Source organism: Rhamphochromis longiceps, linkage group LG7 (assembly GCF_057381845.1).
Source record: "Rhamphochromis longiceps isolate RC_006_pf linkage group LG7, R_longiceps_female_GT1.1, whole genome shotgun sequence".
NCBI lineage: Eukaryota > Metazoa > Chordata > Actinopteri > Cichliformes > Cichlidae > Rhamphochromis > Rhamphochromis longiceps.
The window spans coordinates 4,290,943-4,308,369 of record NC_140563.1 but is presented as its reverse complement, the minus strand read 5'-3'; the positions used below and the strand labels follow the sequence as shown (position 1 = coordinate 4,308,369).

General features: G+C 40.4%; 2 protein-coding genes across 3 annotated transcripts; both read left to right on the top strand.

Annotated features, from left to right (window-relative positions):
* Positions 1-5: 5 nt before the first annotated feature.
* Positions 6-6,236, top strand: selenoo1 (selenoprotein O1). The gene is made up of 9 exons (XM_085411709.1): positions 6-691; positions 942-1,145; positions 1,233-1,410; positions 1,640-1,770; positions 1,922-2,199; positions 2,373-2,541; positions 4,231-4,416; positions 4,647-4,803; positions 5,005-6,236. Exons 1-9 carry the CDS (start codon positions 138-140, stop codon positions 5,224-5,226), a joined length of 2,079 nt encoding a protein of 692 aa, XP_085267835.1. The 5' UTR covers positions 6-137; the 3' UTR covers positions 5,227-6,236.
* Positions 6,237-6,961: 725 nt separating this feature from the next.
* mapk12a (mitogen-activated protein kinase 12a) lies at positions 6,962-14,718 on the top strand. Of its 2 annotated transcripts, none has more exons than XM_085411708.1 (12): positions 6,962-7,246; positions 9,241-9,370; positions 9,476-9,534; positions 9,646-9,757; positions 9,839-9,868; positions 10,005-10,052; positions 10,239-10,353; positions 12,495-12,566; positions 12,686-12,765; positions 12,971-13,049; positions 13,234-13,313; positions 13,428-14,718. In XM_085411708.1, the coding sequence occupies exons 1-11, from the start codon at positions 7,128-7,130 to the stop codon at positions 13,278-13,280; spliced, it is 891 nt and encodes a 296-aa protein (XP_085267834.1). In that variant the 5' UTR covers positions 6,962-7,127; the 3' UTR covers positions 13,281-13,313; positions 13,428-14,718. The 2 variants fall into 2 exon arrangements, with proteins under 2 accessions (XP_085267834.1, XP_085267833.1); XM_085411707.1 differs by having other exon boundaries at positions 6,964-7,246; positions 13,140-13,313; positions 13,428-13,710.
* Positions 14,719-17,427: the final 2,709 nt, after the last annotated feature.

The window sequence follows — 17,427 nt, the reverse complement described above, 5'->3', positions numbered from 1 at the left end:
GTTTCCGATCGGACGAATACTGTCGTTACACCGTATCTCACAAACATCCGCTGTAGCTTGCAGGATTATGAAAGCGTGACTAGTGAATACTTTTTAACTGCGCCAGCGGATAGACGCAGACAGATGGCCTGGTTTGCATGGCTTATTTAGGACCTAGGCTGGGACCGTCACGCGTCTTTCTTTCCGGTGTGTCCGCCTTAAGACTCGTCTCCACTGCCGGGATGGACGACATGGGTCTGGCCATGAGTCGTTCTTCGCTGGAGCGGCTCGAATTTGACAACGTCGCCCTCAAGAAACTTCCCCTGGATCCATCCGAGGAGCAGGGGGTGCGGCAGGTGAAGGGAGCGTGTTTCTCCCGGGTGACACCACAACCGCTGACCAAGCCTCGGTTCGTGGCCGTGTCCCACCAAGCTCAGGCACTGCTGGGGCTGGACGGAGAGGAGGTCGTGAACGATCCTCTCGGGCCAGAATATCTCAGCGGATCCAAAGTCATGCCAGGATCTGAACCCGCCGCTCACTGCTACTGCGGACATCAGTTCGGACAATTCGCCGGACAGCTGGGCGATGGGGCGGCCTGTTACCTGGGAGAGGTGAAGGTTCCGTCTGGCCAAGATCCCGAACTTCTCCGAGAAAACCCGAGTGGCCGGTGGGAGATTCAGGTGAAAGGAGCTGGGCTGACCCCGTACTCCAGGTACAAGGGGTTGCTTTCATTGTCAGTTTGAGTGGGCTTTGCAAGATTATGTTTAATTTATTTATTAGGTTAAGAATAAATGTGGCTTAATCTATTTTTATAACTCCACCAGAGAGATTAAAACATGAAAAATACTTTGATTCTCTGTTTTAACAGAGCATATGTGATTGAAGAAAGGCAATATTTGGCAATCAGATGCACCTTTTTTGCTGAGCATTGGAAAAAAAAAAAGTCCTTTTCTCTTCCACAGACAAGCTGATGGCCGTAAGGTCCTGCGTTCCAGTATAAGAGAGTTCCTGTGCAGCGAGGCGATGTTCTTCCTGGGAGTGCCCACCACCAGAGCAGGCTCTGTAGTCACTTCCGACAGCAGGGTCATACGTGATGTGTACTACAACGGGCACGCTCGCCACGAAAGATGTTCTGTGGTCCTCCGCATTGCTCCTACCTTCATCAGGTGGGTGCACATTACCTGACCTACTTACTCATATTGAGTTTCTATTTGTGTTTAAATGGGATTTGTTTGTGTTCACGGCCTGAGCAGGTTTGGATCTTTTGAGATCTTCAAGCCCGCCGATGAGTTCACAGGTCGCCAGGGTCCCAGCTATGGGCGCGATGAGATCCGAGGTCAAATGATGGATTATGTCATTGAGATGTTCTACCCTGAGATCCAACAGAACTACCCAGATCGGGTGGAGAGGAACGTAGCTTTCTTTCGAGAGGTCAGAGCATGAGTTACACTCTCACCTGTCAGCGTGTAGAGACAGTGAAATGTTGCAGCAAATCAAAAATTGTTATGTATTCAAGATTTTCTTAGCACTGTAGGCCTGGAATAACTTTGATAACATTTTTTATCTGATCCATAGAAAGAAGTTATGATGTAATATGCTCAGGGCTGTTCTCAGATTTTAGAGACCTGATGGGATTGCTGTCATCTCTTCCTGTATGTAGGTGGTGCTTCGTACAGCTCGACTTGTGGCTCAGTGGCAGTGCGTGGGATTCTGCCACGGTGTCCTGAACACGGACAATATGAGCATCCTGGGACTCACGCTGGACTATGGTCCATACGGCTTCATGGACAGGTCAGTGTTTAACTGTATGCATTTTAAAATATTCCTGTCACACATGTTACCATCATACTCATTAGGTTAGAGTCACGGAGTCGGAGTGAAGCCATAATTATAATACATTAATTATAACACATTAGGTTTGAGCGCTTCTTATTTCTCTCAGATTTGATCCAGATTTTATTTGTAATGCCTCGGACAACTCTGGACGATACTCCTACCAAGCCCAGCCAGCTATCTGTAGGTGGAACCTCGTAAAGCTAGCAGAGGCTCTTGCTCCAGAGTTGCCACCAGACCGGGCTGAGGCTGTACTGGAGGAGTACCTGGATCTTTATAACCGTTTCTACTTGGAGAACATGAGGAAGAAGCTGGGTTTGCTGAAGAAGGAGGACCCTGAGGACGAGATCCTGATCACCAAACTGCTTCAGACAATGCACAACACAGGTGGGACTATTTTGTGTACTGCTTAGAAAGAGAGTTTGATGTGACGAAACATTTAATCTAGTGACAGACTGAGAGTCTAAGAATGCGTGCATACGGCACTGCATATGAAACAGGAAAAATATTTAATGATGGATGTAACATTGTAATAACATTTTTCTGCCTCCCTTCTGCAGGTGCTGACTTCACCAACACCTTCCGTAGCTTGAGTCTGATTTCTTGTCCCACTGAGGAAAATAGCGAGGGAGAAGAGGACTCTGTCAAGAAAGCCACAGACCTCTTGATTGAGCAGTGCGCCTCCCTAGAGGAGCTCAAGGCTGCCAACAAGCCCACGATGGATCCACGGTGAGCTAGCTAATAGTTATACCGCTACACACACACAAGCCCAGCGTGTTACGCATCATGGCCAAATTCACTTATATTTTTACTTAAAACTATTAGAATAGAAATAATGACTGTGCCTGTGGTGATAATGTCAAATGTTTTGCTTTTTATTCAGTGTAGTTCATACTGCAGCCTCTGGGTGTCACTAGTGAGGCTTCATCATGTCTTTTACATGCTGCTTCTTAAAGCAGCATCTGTTGATATTTTTGGTGACTTGAAGGCAGCAGAAAATGATGCAAACATTGATATTATTGTTTCCATTTATTCACCCATCGGTCAATCCATTCATTCATTTTTTAAAATTGGTTATCCATTTAAGGGTCAAAGGAGTCTAGAACCTATGGATACAAACAGTCACTGGACTCTTTATCTCAGTACCTTACTATGACGAGAGGCAGCGTGCACCTGAGCAGGTTGGCAGTCTATCTCAGGGCTAACACAGAGTGACAGTCAACTATTTATCCTCGTATTCTTACGTACAGCCAGTTTGGAGTCACTAGTTCACCTAACTGCACCTCTTTGTACCGTGGAAGGAAGCCGGAGTAGCCGGTGTGCAGTCACAGAATCTTTTTCCTGTGAGGCGATAATACTAACCACTGAACATAAAGTAAAATTATCACTCATTTTAGGTCACATGCCTATCCATCCAGCATTTTTAACTCTAAAATCTGTCCAGTATCAAGAGGAGAGCAGTAAGAATCGCAGTACTAAATAAGCAGGCAGGGATACTGTAACACTTTAACATAGTTTTTGGAAGCACTTCAGACCTTGTTTTGGTTTGCACCCATTGGGACTGTTTTTTCTTTTCTTTTGTTTTTTTGTTTGGGATCTCGGGAACTGAGACTTTTGGAAGTGATACCCATATTTGCTGTCTGTTGGATGTTATCAGAAACCATATGCCCTTCCCGGATCCTTTACACCCATATCACATGTCCATTTTCCTAAAACTAGACAAATGCTTCAACAAATTCAACATGGACAATAAATTACTGCCATCACTGACCTTGTTTGCCTTTGTTAGCAGCTGTTGTGCCATAATTTTATTATCCTTCTACTGCCTACCCAGCATAGCTTTCAAGATGGTCCTAAATGCTTATTTGAAGTGTTGTTGTTGGTTTTTTTTATTTGTTTTTGTTTTTTATGGGAACCTGTAATCTGATATTTTTCTGTTAAAATAGGATTCGAAAGTATTAAATTTGATTAAAATTTCTGAAACCCAATCCTTATCAAATTAATTTAGAAGGGTAATGGTACCTGTGATGCATTTTCCCTGAATGGTAACGAGTGTCTGCAGACTGGAGAGAACATTCGATGGAAAGAATCTGGAGCTCAAATACAGACAGAAATAGCTGAGCTCATTATTTAGCAAGTGAAACAATTATAAAGAAAATATTTAATTCTGCATTTTATGATGCCCCAAATTATGTGGAAGGTTGATCCCTGACTAATCTAGATATAAAGATGGACTTTGGAGTGAGTTTTGTGTAACCCAGTCTTTCTATGGATACAAACAGTCACTGGACTCTTTATCTCAGTACCTTACTTTCTCTCTAAACTCTTAGATTGCCTGCACTATGTCTGTGTTTTCTTTTCCAACATATTTATTTATTGGCCTATAAGAATTATAACAGTGATGTTTTGTATCCACAGTGAACTGGCAGTGCTGCTTTCTATGGCTCAGAGCAACCCAGCACTGTTCCAGATGATCTCAGACAGAGCAACAATCGCGAGGCAGTTAGAGCGACTCAGCAAACTAAAGGATCTGATGGAGACCACCCAGGAGGAGCTGAAAACCAAACAGGCAGAGGATTGGACATCCTGGATCACTCAGTATAGGTGAGACGGGGGCAAAAAAAATGAGTGAGTAAGTTTTATTAGCAAGGGACGAGAAAGAAAAGCATGGAAAATGAGAGCAGAGGAGGAACTGCATAGACCGGATTAGCTTTTGGGTTTTTTTTTTTTTAAATGTGCAAACAGACAGAAAAAAGAGGAAATGTGTGTCGAGGTGATTATTGTTCCTTTGCTGCACTTCTCTGAGGGAATGTTTTGTGTTATCACTGCCACAGGAAACGTCTGGCTCGTGAGCTGGAAGGCCAGAGTGATGTGCAGGCTGTGCAGGAGGAGAGAGTGAGGGTGATGGACAGCACCAACCCTCGTGTGATACTCAGAAACTACATTGCCCAGAATGCCATAGAGGCTGCTGAGAATGGGGACTTCTCTGAGGTCAGGTTCTAGTCGATTCTAATTTTTACTAGATAGAAACATAACTACCTTTGTCTCCTGTAGATTTTGGTAGAGAAATACAGACAACTTCCCCAGAAGCATTCACTGGAAATCAGACTGTGCTTCATTTACCCTTAATTCCCTTTTAAGTTTTTCATTTTCAGTGTGGTGACCCAGTCTCACTTCTGCTCTTTGCTGCAGGTCCAGCGTGTCCTCAAGGTTCTGGAGAAGCCTTTCTCTTCACAGCCAGGTCTGGAGCTCCCTGCGTGGGTTGGTGGAGGTGGGACCAGTGCAGAAGGAGAAAGGGATGAAGGAGAGGAGCAACAGCAAGAAGCAGCTACCGCTATGCCCAGAAATCCTGTGCCTTATGACAGCAAGCCCCCAGCTTGGGCCAATGAAATCTGTGTCACATGATCTTCGTAGTAACTTCCTTGACCGTGATCTCTCCTGCCTAAAATAACAAGAGCGTTTCAAAGTGTTTAAAGATAATTTTTTTCACATTTTTATAACTCTTCAGCTGCTGGACAACTTTGTTATTTTAGCAGGCAGTTTCAGGAAGGTCGGCATGAGGCACAGCACCTCACAGGCAAGCTGGATGGCACAAAACAGACAGCGTGTTGAGTTTGTTTCCACAAAAAATACAAATTCTATATAAAATTTAAAAAGATATACGTTTTAAAGCTGTAATATCATTTTTTGTATCCTTGTTTAACATTTGAGTCATCCTTAAATAAGTGGATGAGATTTTATATAAAATTTATATATGATATTGTGCAGTTTAAGCAGTATATTTACAGAAACTCGGGTCAATTTTTTTTTCCTGTCTGTTTTGTGTTTAATAAGCTATTAATGATGAGTCAGGCAACAAGTCTTACAGTGGCCTGTCTGGCTCTGACAAACTGTGAGGTGACACCTCGACATATACCAAAAATATGTGTGTGAGAGAGTGAATGTGTTATGATGATATTATATCTGTGGCTAAAACTGTGTTACTACACATGATTAGGATGCCGCAGCCAACAAACACGCACAATATAAAGCAGATAAGCACGCACAGTATGTTTTCCTATATTAGAAAGCATTTTCTTTTGCAGCTGTCAAGACATTCATAGAGCCACGGATGTAATTTACTTTTTTTTTTTTTTTTGTCTAGTAACCAAGTTTAGTGAAGGACAAACGAGAACAGGATGTTGCGATTTACTTTCTTCAGGTTGTGGCTGCACAGAAAGAGGAAGTTATTTGTAGAATGTGCCACAAAAAGACTTTTTTTGTGCGAAGAGTAGAAGACAGCCACAGCCATTCATAGATTTGTATTAACTGTACTACATACGCAACAGCACTACTCATCACATGTTGCGCCTTTTTGGTGAATATGCTTTATGTGAAATGTCCGTTGGAGCTCTTCTAACAGAATCAATAAACTGAGTGATCAAGAGTCATTGTGTCTTTGTTTTTTTATTTTACTTCGTGGCATACCTGCAGTTCAGTTACAGAAGGAAACTCCACGTCCATGTCTGCGTAACATTTTAATGTTGTCACTGTTTCTTAATCTCTCAAATAATAAATTTCCTCCTGTGTAAATGTCACACAGAACACGTGACCATGTAACATTTCCAGTTTGGTTTTGTGATAGGCTTGTTTCCTTGTTCTGTTACCTGGGTGACACATTCAAGGATTTCTAAAAGCACAGCTGGTGCCTCCTGGCTTGAGTAACGTTCCTGTTCCAACACGCCTGAAACATTTGCTCTTTGTAGGCTCCTCCTAAATAGCACAATTGAATGTAGACTACGGTGTCGCAAACACGCAAGTTACAAAGACAACCGGATTGCGAAAGCCAAGGCACGTTTCACGCCAATTTCTTACTCGTTAAACCAACGAGTGACTCCATCTGTCCTGTCAGTTAAAGCATTGTCTACCCCTATTTGAACAGAAATACCTCATCATGAAGATGTTTACTCTGAACATTTTTTTATTTAGTTTTCAGTCAAGGTTGTAGTTTCTTCTTTAATTTGTCACTCGTTTGTGTATTTATAAAATGAAATCATATCCTTAGGTTGCTAAACAGGTTTTACGCACTTAAAGCGCTATGTGCTCGTTTCTCTCACGTTGCCTTCTCTTCTTCACCTTTAATTGTAGGCCTACTACAGCAGGACTCGGGAGTGGCTTTTAGCGACCTCAGGGTGCGCCCTGAGTACAGCTGCGCAATGATCGCGGGTGAGCGCATAGGTGGGATCTGGGACAATGAGATCGTAACGCCGGAAGAGCCTAAACAAGTTTAAAAAGGGGCTTGTGCTGTACTGCCTATCGAGTTTATAATAGATAAGATGAATACGCGAATCAGACCGGGCTATCACCGCCTGGAAATTAACAAAACATCATGGGAAGTACCGGAGCGGTACCGGGATCTGAAGCAGGTGGGGACCGGAGCGTACGGGACGGTATGGTAAGTGAAACCTTAAGAAATTGGAAGAAACTATTAGCCGACATCACTGCTGCTTGATGTGGAGCGGTGAAACAAAGAGAGCGACGGAACAGATGGTGCCCTACAGACGGCTGCACTGTGCCACAGTCAAACAAAAGAAAAAGTATCTACGGTCCGCTGAACACATGCTGCTTCACTTCCTGATATGATGGAGACACTTGCAGCAACACTACTTGCGTTCTACACAATCACCCTGACAGCAACAGAGCTTAATTATGAGCAGCACATTTGCGTGTGAAATGGCAAAGCTGAGCCAAGTTTAATAAAAGCACGATAGTAAAAAGCGGCTTTTCAGGCACCTTTGTGCGTCTCGCAGCATGCGGACCCTTTGTTATCAATGATTAACGTCTTGGGCGGACACTGACCGACTGAATACAACTTAATAACACATGAACAACTCCGTTCCAGCCAGAGATCACTGCCGAGCCACGTCAGAGCAAGTAGGTGTTTGCCTGTAAACACAGATTTGGACTAAAAAACACAATTCCTCAACCGAAGATAAGGAAACAACTTTTCAGTTACACAGCCTAACCAGGAATGTTCCTTGCCTAGATTTCCTCATACAGGAAATAATAAAGGGCTATTTTTAAAATTTGTCTCACGCCATCGCATATGTATAGTGCTGTGCAGATATCTTGATATCTTTGCTTCCAAGAAACCAGACTTTCTTTAATATTTTTAAATGCTCTCTGGCATCAGTTATCCAGGCTTTCCGAAAGTCTTTCAAAATTAATTGGCTTCTTTTTCACTAATTGCAAGTCTATTCCTTGAATCTGACCATTTTCAGAGGAATGTTGACCTATGAATCATTCAAGCATAAAAGGAGGCACCAATGTTGAGTGATTAACCACTGTTGTGTAACAAACAACTTAACAAAGAACTGGTTTTAGACACTATCTTTAGGTGCTTCGATACTAGTGGCCCATCAAAAAAAAACAACAACAAATAATTTGTTTCTATTTCTGTTTCTATTTAGCTGAATCTAAATAAAATCCCAAATATAACAAGAATGAAATAATATTTTTGCACCAACAAGGAAATTCCCAAAAAGCTATTAGGTAGAAACTTGGCCCATGTTGGTTTGGTGAACAGTGTGTGCTTTAACTGGAAAAGAATAAGTGGCCAGCTTAAAGAACTGTCTATAACACATGAGCAGTATCTGAAAGTCATGCCCTTAAGAAACTTGAAAAAATCCAGCAAACCCCCGACACAAGACTCGAGAGATGCATCTGGCACTTCAGTTAGTCCATTTACTACTTGCTGAAGCCTCATCAGAAATGGTCTCAGTGAAAGGATGGCTGTCAGGAAGTCATGAGGAATGAAAACAGGGAGAAAGGCCAAGGTATGTCAAACTACACTGAAAATCAGTGGTAACAGGTCCTGCGGAGCGATGAATAAGAATGTTTAAAGTTTTGGTTTAAATCCTCGATATATAAGAAGGAGGTTAAAAGACAAATACAACAGTGAGTGTCTACAGCCAACTGTAAAACACAGTGGATACTAGGTCATGGTTTGAGGTTCTATTCATGTCAAAACTGATGGAATTATGAATGCAAAAATGATTTTGATCCACCATGGAAAAGCACCTGGAAAGCATCGGATTGCCAGTGGCTTCATTTTTCAGCATGTCAGTGATTCCAAAAACACTGCTAATGTAGTAAAAGTATACCCAACAAAGAAGAGCTTTGAATGTCCTTGAAGAAGCAGAACTATTCCCGAAGCTTAAAGAAATGAAAAGAAAGCTTGCCTAAGAAACTTTAGGCTGTGTTGAAGAATAAAAGCTGTCATACAAAATATTGACTTTTATGTTTGTTAGAATTTCACAAATTCACATATTTTCATTTATGTTTGTACATTTCAATAAATCATCTGTTTCTAATTTTCCTAGCAAAATATTTAAAAAATGCGAGTTGTCTCGAAACGTTTGCACAATATTGTGTTCATATCTCCTTCAGCTCTGCAGGAGACTCAAGAACAGGAGCAAAGGTGGCAATCAAGAAGCTCTACAGACCGTTCCAGTCTGACATCTTTGCAAAACGGGCCTACAGGGAGCTGAGGCTCCTCAAACACATGAAACATGAAAATGTGAGCATAAAAAAGTCCAAACTTGTTAAAATGAGCAAACTAATGTCTTTATAGACACATGCCTCATATGAAACGTTGATTTGATGTCATTTCCTCCTGATGCAGGTGATTGGCCTGTTAGATGTGTTTACAGCTGACCTCTCTCTGGACAGATTTCGTGATTTGTAAGTTTTCTGCCACTCTGACAGAAGCATGGAGATATTAAAACTGTGTTCTCTGCAAATCCTCAAGGACATTTGTAAAGTTTTAAATATGATTTTTTGTTATTTTCCAAGTTATCTGGTGATGCCCTTCATGGGAACAGATCTGGGGAAGCTGATGAAGATGCAGAAGCTCTCAGAAGAAAAAATTCAATATTTGGTTTACCAGATGCTTAAAGGACTCAAGGTAAGGAGCTCTGCTTTGATCAGCTGCCAATCCATTATTACTATGTTAAAATATTCAGCTCGCTGCATTCCTTTATTACAGTATATCCATTCTGCTGGTATCATTCACAGGGTAGGCTCTCTTTAATATGTATTTTTCATCAAACATATATGTGAAATATGTGAAAAGTATTAAGATAAATGGTTGTTGGTGTTTCTCTTCCTACTATGGTGCGGCGTTGCTTGTCTTTTCATGTCAACATTTGCAGGACCTCAAACCAGGAAATCTCGCTATCAACCAAGACTGCGAGCTCAAGGTACACACGAACACACCCTGATAAAAAAACAATCATGTCTCAGTTTTTGTTTTATTTGCGTGCACTGTCAAAACGGAGTTCTGTAATAACACTGATAACTGCACGAGACAGAATTTCATTGACGTTTGTATGTTTTTATATTAAGTCCCTGCTAAGACTTTAATTTTACTTTAATGTTTGTTGCAGATCTTGGACTTTGGCTTAGCCAGGCAGGCAGACAGTGAGATGACGGGGTACGTAGTAACTCGCTGGTACAGAGCCCCAGAGGTGATCCTGAACTGGATGCACTACACTCAGACGGGTAATGTAGAGCTCATTCAGGGGTGAAAAAAAAAGCACTCTTACTGTGATCTTTCTATCTATGTGTCAAGTTCAGCGCTCCCCATTAGCACCAAATCATTAACAGCACAAAGTGGTTGTTCTACTCACTGTGTGCTTAACTCCATTTCCTAGATGTTCCTTTGAACAGTGCCCGATGCTTGTAGGTGGAGAATATTAGCTTTAGGGAAAACATGGCAAAGTGTTTGTCTAGCTTTAATTTTAAATTAACCTTAAAGTGTGGGATTTTTGCTGCTGGGTCATTCCATTAAAAATCAATGAATCCCCTCTTTTCAGAGTACGTGGGGTGTGTTGAAATGTGGGGCTTTTTATGTTCTCTTATTTTTCCAGTACTTTTTGAGCTCTTTTAACTCCCTGACAGAAGATAGTCCCATTAAATGTTCAAAGGAAAAAGTGCAACAATTCAATTGGCAGGACATAGAGAACACTGAGTCTTTGTACCCTAAATGTTTGATCTGTTTTCTGCTAATTCGTTAGATGAAACTTCACAAAGCCAATTTTGGGTAATTTTCAGGGACCAAATGGGATAGGAGGGTGGTCAAATCAAGTTAAGGTCTCCTTTATGCCTCCATTCTGATGCCAGGCTCATCTTCTGTCTCAAAATATTTTTTTAATGTAATCTTTTTTTCATACTTACCAATTTTTTATTTTATATACTTTTTAGGGAAATTAAACTGACCAAATAAGCACTATTCATGTATGCAATATTCTAAAATGTGTGTTTTGCAACTGTGCAACTATCTGCGATTGGTCATAAGCAACATGCCCAGTGTCCATACATCACAATCTTGTGAAAAAAGGACTTTTCTGTCTGATCATCATGAGAGTGTAAAGCTTAGTCCAGATGGGAATATAATATAAAGAGTCAACATCTCAGCAAGCTTTGTGATCTGTTACTTTCACAAATGACACGTGTCACAAGACCTGCTGTCGAAAAGGTTTATGTGACAGACTTGGAGCAATGATTAAAAACTTGCAGCCAGACCCGGTTTATAACTAATGTTTACAACAGCAATCACATCCTGACCCTACGGCGACGCTTTCAGTGTTTGACCCAATGATGTTCATAGCAAAAAAAAGGGCAAGTTTTAGGATCCAGTAAGACAGTCCTGCAGAAATGAGAGCTATTCTCCAGTTCATGAGGCCCAGCTGAAAATGTTCAAGTTGTCGAGACAGTCGTCAAGAATGGCAATATAACTGCGACAACATGAGCAGTATTAGCAGTTAACACTGGTCCCTTTGTGACTGCTGTCTATGACAGCAGGTGGCTATAGTGATATATTTGAGAAATAGATGTTGGGGTTCTCAAACAAACACAGAAGGATCCAAAAAGAGTACAAGTACTTTCATATTACGACATAAGCCATGAATGTTTACAGAAAGTAGACCTATTTAAGTTTTCTGTGGTTAATTATCAGAAAATAGACTAAACATCCACGTTAGCATCTACACATTACAATTTGCAAAAATGTGATATATCCTGTGATAATTGATTCTCAGCTGGTTATAGAATAAATCTTAGTGAACAAAAGAAAGATTTTGGCTTTAATTTGTAGGTTTTTTTTTTTAGTTTGGAATGTTTTTGCTGTTTTGTCACAGAGTTTAAATGTGTCCAGTCCTGAAGAATTTATTTTTATTTACTACTTAAGTTATTAGGGAATAAAAATGCTGGACAATAAGGCACTTAAACAGTCCCTGATATTAATCTATGTCTTTGAGGGGCCTGTAACTTGGACGATTTTCCCCTCATCCTAAATGCCACAGCAGATGTCTGTCCCACTGTTGCTAAGTGCTATCTCTCAGGGGATCGTCTGATTGTGGTGGTTTTCCCTCTAATGTTGTAGCATCTTTATCTTAAAATTTAAAGTGTCTTGAGGTGACTGTTGTTGTGAATTCACACAATAAATAAAATTAAATTAAATTGAGAAGAATGAATTAAAATATGCTAAAGTTATTGTACAAAAAGAAGATGTCAGTACTGTTAAGCCCGGTGTTGTCTTAGTTATTATCCACTAGGTGGGGCTGTTGTAACACTTTGTTTTAGAATGGATTACTAAATGTTTGGTGTTTTCTCAACTCTGCTTTTTATTTCTTCTTTCTCAGTGGACATTTGGTCAGTGGGCTGCATCATGGCAGAGATGCTGCAAGGAAAACCTCTTTTTAAAGGCAGTGACCGTATCCTTTCACCTTGTTGACTCACAAGTTATAAAACAAACATGTTGCTTTTGTCTAACCTAATATCTTTTTTATTGTACCTTTTTATTCTTATTTGAGCCTTAACACCTCTTCTTCAGACCTAGATCAGCTGACTGAGATCATGAAGCTCATAGGAACACCATCACAGGAATTTATATCAAAACTAGACTCTGAGGATGTGAGTTCCAAAAATGTGTAACTTTGTGGTCCTAAAGATTGTTGTGGTGCTTAGTTGTGCTTGAAACAATGACATTTTAGGAACTGGAGGCAGATTTGAGTGCTTTGTTGGACTTTAGTGGTACAGTATTAAGTTAATAAACACATACCTAATATGGATTTATCATATTTTATGCCTATTCGTTGTCCTCTCTGTCTCTTCTTAGGCAAAATCCTACCTCAAAAGCCTTGGAAAAGTGGAAAAGAAAGACTTTCAGAAGGTGTTTTCCACAAGTAATCCACAAGGTATTACATACTCAGGCCTTTAATTTGATGTGTTTTCATTTTGGTAAACAAACTCCAAATGGATTTTCTGTTGTCATCATTCTCACTCAGCCGTGTCAGTGCTGGAGCGAATGTTATTGCTAGATCCAGAAAAACGGGTAACTGCTGCAGAAGCTCTCACGCTACCTTACTTCACTGAGTTTAGAGACCCAGACGAGGAGACGGAAGCACAGCCATATGATCACTCACTAGACAATGCAGAGCTGACTTTGGACCAGTGGAAACGTAAGAATGAAGGGGCGTATTGAGGTTGCAATTTCAGATGGACAGAGGCAAAAGGAGGTGGAAAGTGTGAGCTATGTGCTTTTGTTTAATATCCTGCTGTGCTGCTTTCTTTAGGTCACACCTTCACAGAGATCTTGTCTTTCAAGCCTGTTGTGCTGGAAGCCAAGGACCCCTCCAAGGAAACCTCACTGTAACATGCACAGAGCTGACACTGCAACCTGGAACCAGAACAAACAAACACGTTTTTTTTTAATGACAATCTCAACTATGAAAACTCAACTTAATGAATGTAAACTGGCCCTGTTCTCATAAGTGCAAGCTGCTGTGGGATTTTTCACGACAGTTAAATAGACACTTTATTTGTTCTAAAATAATAAATGTTTCATTAAAATACAAAGTCTCAGCTGCAAATCAAGTGGCTTTATAGTAACACGTTAAAGGACTGTGTGAGTACATATTACCCAAAGTTTATAGGTTCAGAAGTCTTTGGACAGATATGCATGAATATTAAACATCTGTGGAGAAGTTAATGAAGCCATTAACCTATAAACATCAGTCGACACTTGTGTCATCCCCGGTGGTGCTCTCCTCGGCTACAGCCCTGCCCTATAAGCTGTTAATTGTCATGGGTCCTCCTGCCTTTAGTCTAATATTCAGTAAGAGGAATAGAGCTCAGCTGGATTATCAAATCAAGGACAGCTTAGAGAAAAACTTTGAACACTGACAAGGAAACATGTCCACATGCTTCCTTGAGAGTATTGCCATGAAGTGGAGCTTTGAAGTGCAAATGATTTTCCTGTCATCTCAAAGATTTATTCACCTGTGATTCACCCTTGACTTTGGCAAATCAACCACCTTTAGTATCTCTTTTATCATTTTATTCCTTGTACTGACAGAAAACTTTACCTTAATCTAAACGGTCACATGTGACCATTTGCTTGTCCATCTATTTTGTGTGTCTCTCCAACCAGAGCTTTGGCTGTGGAAGGATTCACGTCTATCTCCCAAAAATCACGTTCACTACTGATGCAAAGCCATTCACAAACGCATCGTGGCTTAAAGCAGATACTTGGCATTTTAATGTTGCATTTGTTCATTTATTTTTGATTTGTGCTTGAATCACAGAACCTGAAGGAAAACAGTAAAAACAACACAGAACTGTTCCAATTTCAGTTTCAGGGGTACAGATATTTTTTTCTATTAGTTCTACTGAGTCCATGACTATCTATCACCTGGTACAATTTAAGTATTCCCACCTTTAATGAAGAAGTTTAGTATTTTAGAAATAGAAATACTGAAATTCAATAAGAAGTTTTGAAAAAAAACAACCCATTGTTAATAGGATGCTGTTGAGTTAATTGTATTGTATTTAAAAGTACGATTATTAACAAACACTTGTAATTTATGTTAATATGCTATCTTGCAACTTTCGCATTATATGCAACTTGTCTTGAAGTGTGTGCGTGTGGGTGTGTATGTGCACTGTGGTTCATGTGAAATCCCTCAGCAGGGTATGCACAAACATTCACGTTTTAATTTCAAAACCAAAGGTTTCTGATTGTTTAGACTTTGTAAAGGTTGCAAAACACACCTTTATGTTTCCAGCGAAACTTGTGCAGTTTTTGTCTTTTTTTGCGGTGGTTTTCCGAGCAGATGTTCTGTTTAAACGGTTCATCATATACAGAACCTTAAGTTACGTTTAACCTTAGTATCTTCACTTTTAGGCCAAACAATGAAAACAACTTATAATGAACAAAATGGAAGAAATAATCAATATAAGGCTGGACTCCACTTCTGTTGTTACGAGTTCGGTATATACTTGTAAAAGCAACATATCCATGTCCTTAACAAACATACAATTTAACACTAGGGGGCAGCATGTAAACAAGCAACAACATGGCTGTGCTAAAAACTGTGACGTGGGTTGACCCACCGTGTAGGTCTAGACTGAAATAGCTTTACAAAAGAGTAAGTTCTTTTCTTTTTTTCCCATTAGCTCTACCAACAGGTCAAACCTTTGATTTTTGGACAAATACTTGAAAACTGTTGGCATTTCCATCAGCCTACATACACCATGTTTAATGGCAATAAGTAAATGTTATTATGCTCAACACTGATAAACAAAATAGTCCATCTGGCAAACATCAGCATGTTAACATCGTCACAGTGAGCATGAGAGCAAACTGTTTTTAGCCTTTTGTTCTCGGAGGACAGACTTGTTATTTTATTTTTAATGATAAGTTGTCATGGTAGTATTACAGTGATTTATTGTACTTTAGTTAACACTAACAACTTTGTACTGACTATGATTGATGAGCTCAAGAAACAAATGTTTTAACATTCTTGCAGATTTCATCTTTGCCTTTAGATTCTGCTCATTCCTCAACCTTCTGCTGGATAGTGTTGAATTTAACAGGCTAGTGAACTCCAGATCCTTGACTCCAAAGGGTGACTCTCCAGAGGACAAGCTTCCTTCCTGGGCCTGAGCTTCTCCAAACCAAACCCTGGATGTTGTGTTCTCACACATGAGGTTGGGGTGATGCTGAATAGTTCACAGAGAAGTCACAGAGTTCTGTTCCCACTGCAGACAGGAAAGCAGAGGGGAGAGTATTTTCCAACACCATATTTCCAAAGACGCATGTGTATAGAGTTCATACGTGTACACCAGTACAGATGGATACAACTGGCATGCACAGTTGGATGCACATCTCACACACTCATTCGCATCAGAGTGCCAGTGACTCAAGAGGGAGCACGTGTGGAATGACAGCAATGCCCAAACACTGATCTGACCCAGGTCACTCTCCTTTCTTGAAGGGGAATGTCATAAATTATAACTCTGTTTACTTCATGCGTCTGGGGGAGGTACATCACCATGAATCTCAGCATGGTGAGAGGATTAACATTGTCTTTGCTGGGGTGCTTTGTAGTTCATGCATCCCTAGAGTTCATTTTAGTTTGTCTGCGTGAAAAATTTTCCTTTGAGCGTAGGAATTCTACAGTTTGCATCATTTGTCTCGGAGCAGAAACTCAGACAGCTAAAGATTTAATAAATAAGAGCCAGTACTGTCATCACGAGAATGAAATCAGTTCTTTATAGCCATCCAAGTTCATCAGGTTTTATTGAAATGAACCACAGTGACAGAATACCATCAGTGACAGTGTTTATTCTCCAGATAATCTGAGTTGTCATGTCCTTGCTGGAGATAAAATAAACAGATTCAAGGGCTCAGCAGCGATAAATTGATTGGCGTTTTACCAGGAGCTGAAGTGAAAGTCTGCCAGCTTGCTGAATGTCCTTGTCATTGTGTGTTTGAGAGCACTGAAATTTTATTTTTAAATAGCAGGGTATTTGTGTACATGATGTTCGCCATGCAGCTATTTTCTTGGTTCCATGTGTCATTTTGGATCTGTGTGGCTGTGGCTATTCACTGGCATAAAGAGAGAAGCAATAAAACATTTTCTTATGCATGTATTTTCTTATAAATGGCTGAGCGCATCAAGAACAATGTGAAAATTCAAATATTCTGTATGACAGTATGAATATATTTAGTGCATATCCCTGCAACTACTGGCAAGAAACAGGTGGATTTTTTTTAGTAAGCTTGCTCATATTGAAGTGGATGCAATAATTTTTTCCCAATTTGAAAGGGAGAGGAAGTTATCTGTAATCATTTCCAAAACTTTGCAAGTTAATATGTTTTCTGTTTGTTTGCTTTAGCAAATTAATACTTGTGTTTAGAACTTTCTAGTTTCAGTGTTATTTCGTTTGTGTTTATATCCCAGTGTTTCTGTGTGTGTCCACATCCCAGTGTGTATAAGTGGAGGTCAAGCTCACTGAACCCTGATAATGGTGAGCCCCACAATTGGCCGACATGAGAGTTTTTTTGTCTAACTATGTCACCCACATCCTCTCAGACCTTCTCCAGTCTTTCTCTTTTCATTAATGTTGCCCCAATCATTGTAAGATGTATACAGAAGCAAACAAGTCCATGGGATCCTTCAGGAGGAGAGCAGGACCTGCTGCACACAGTATAAAGGAAATTCCAGAGGCTCACATGGAACCACTGTTAATACTTTGGGGAGATACTCCAACTCAAAGAACCCACCAGGA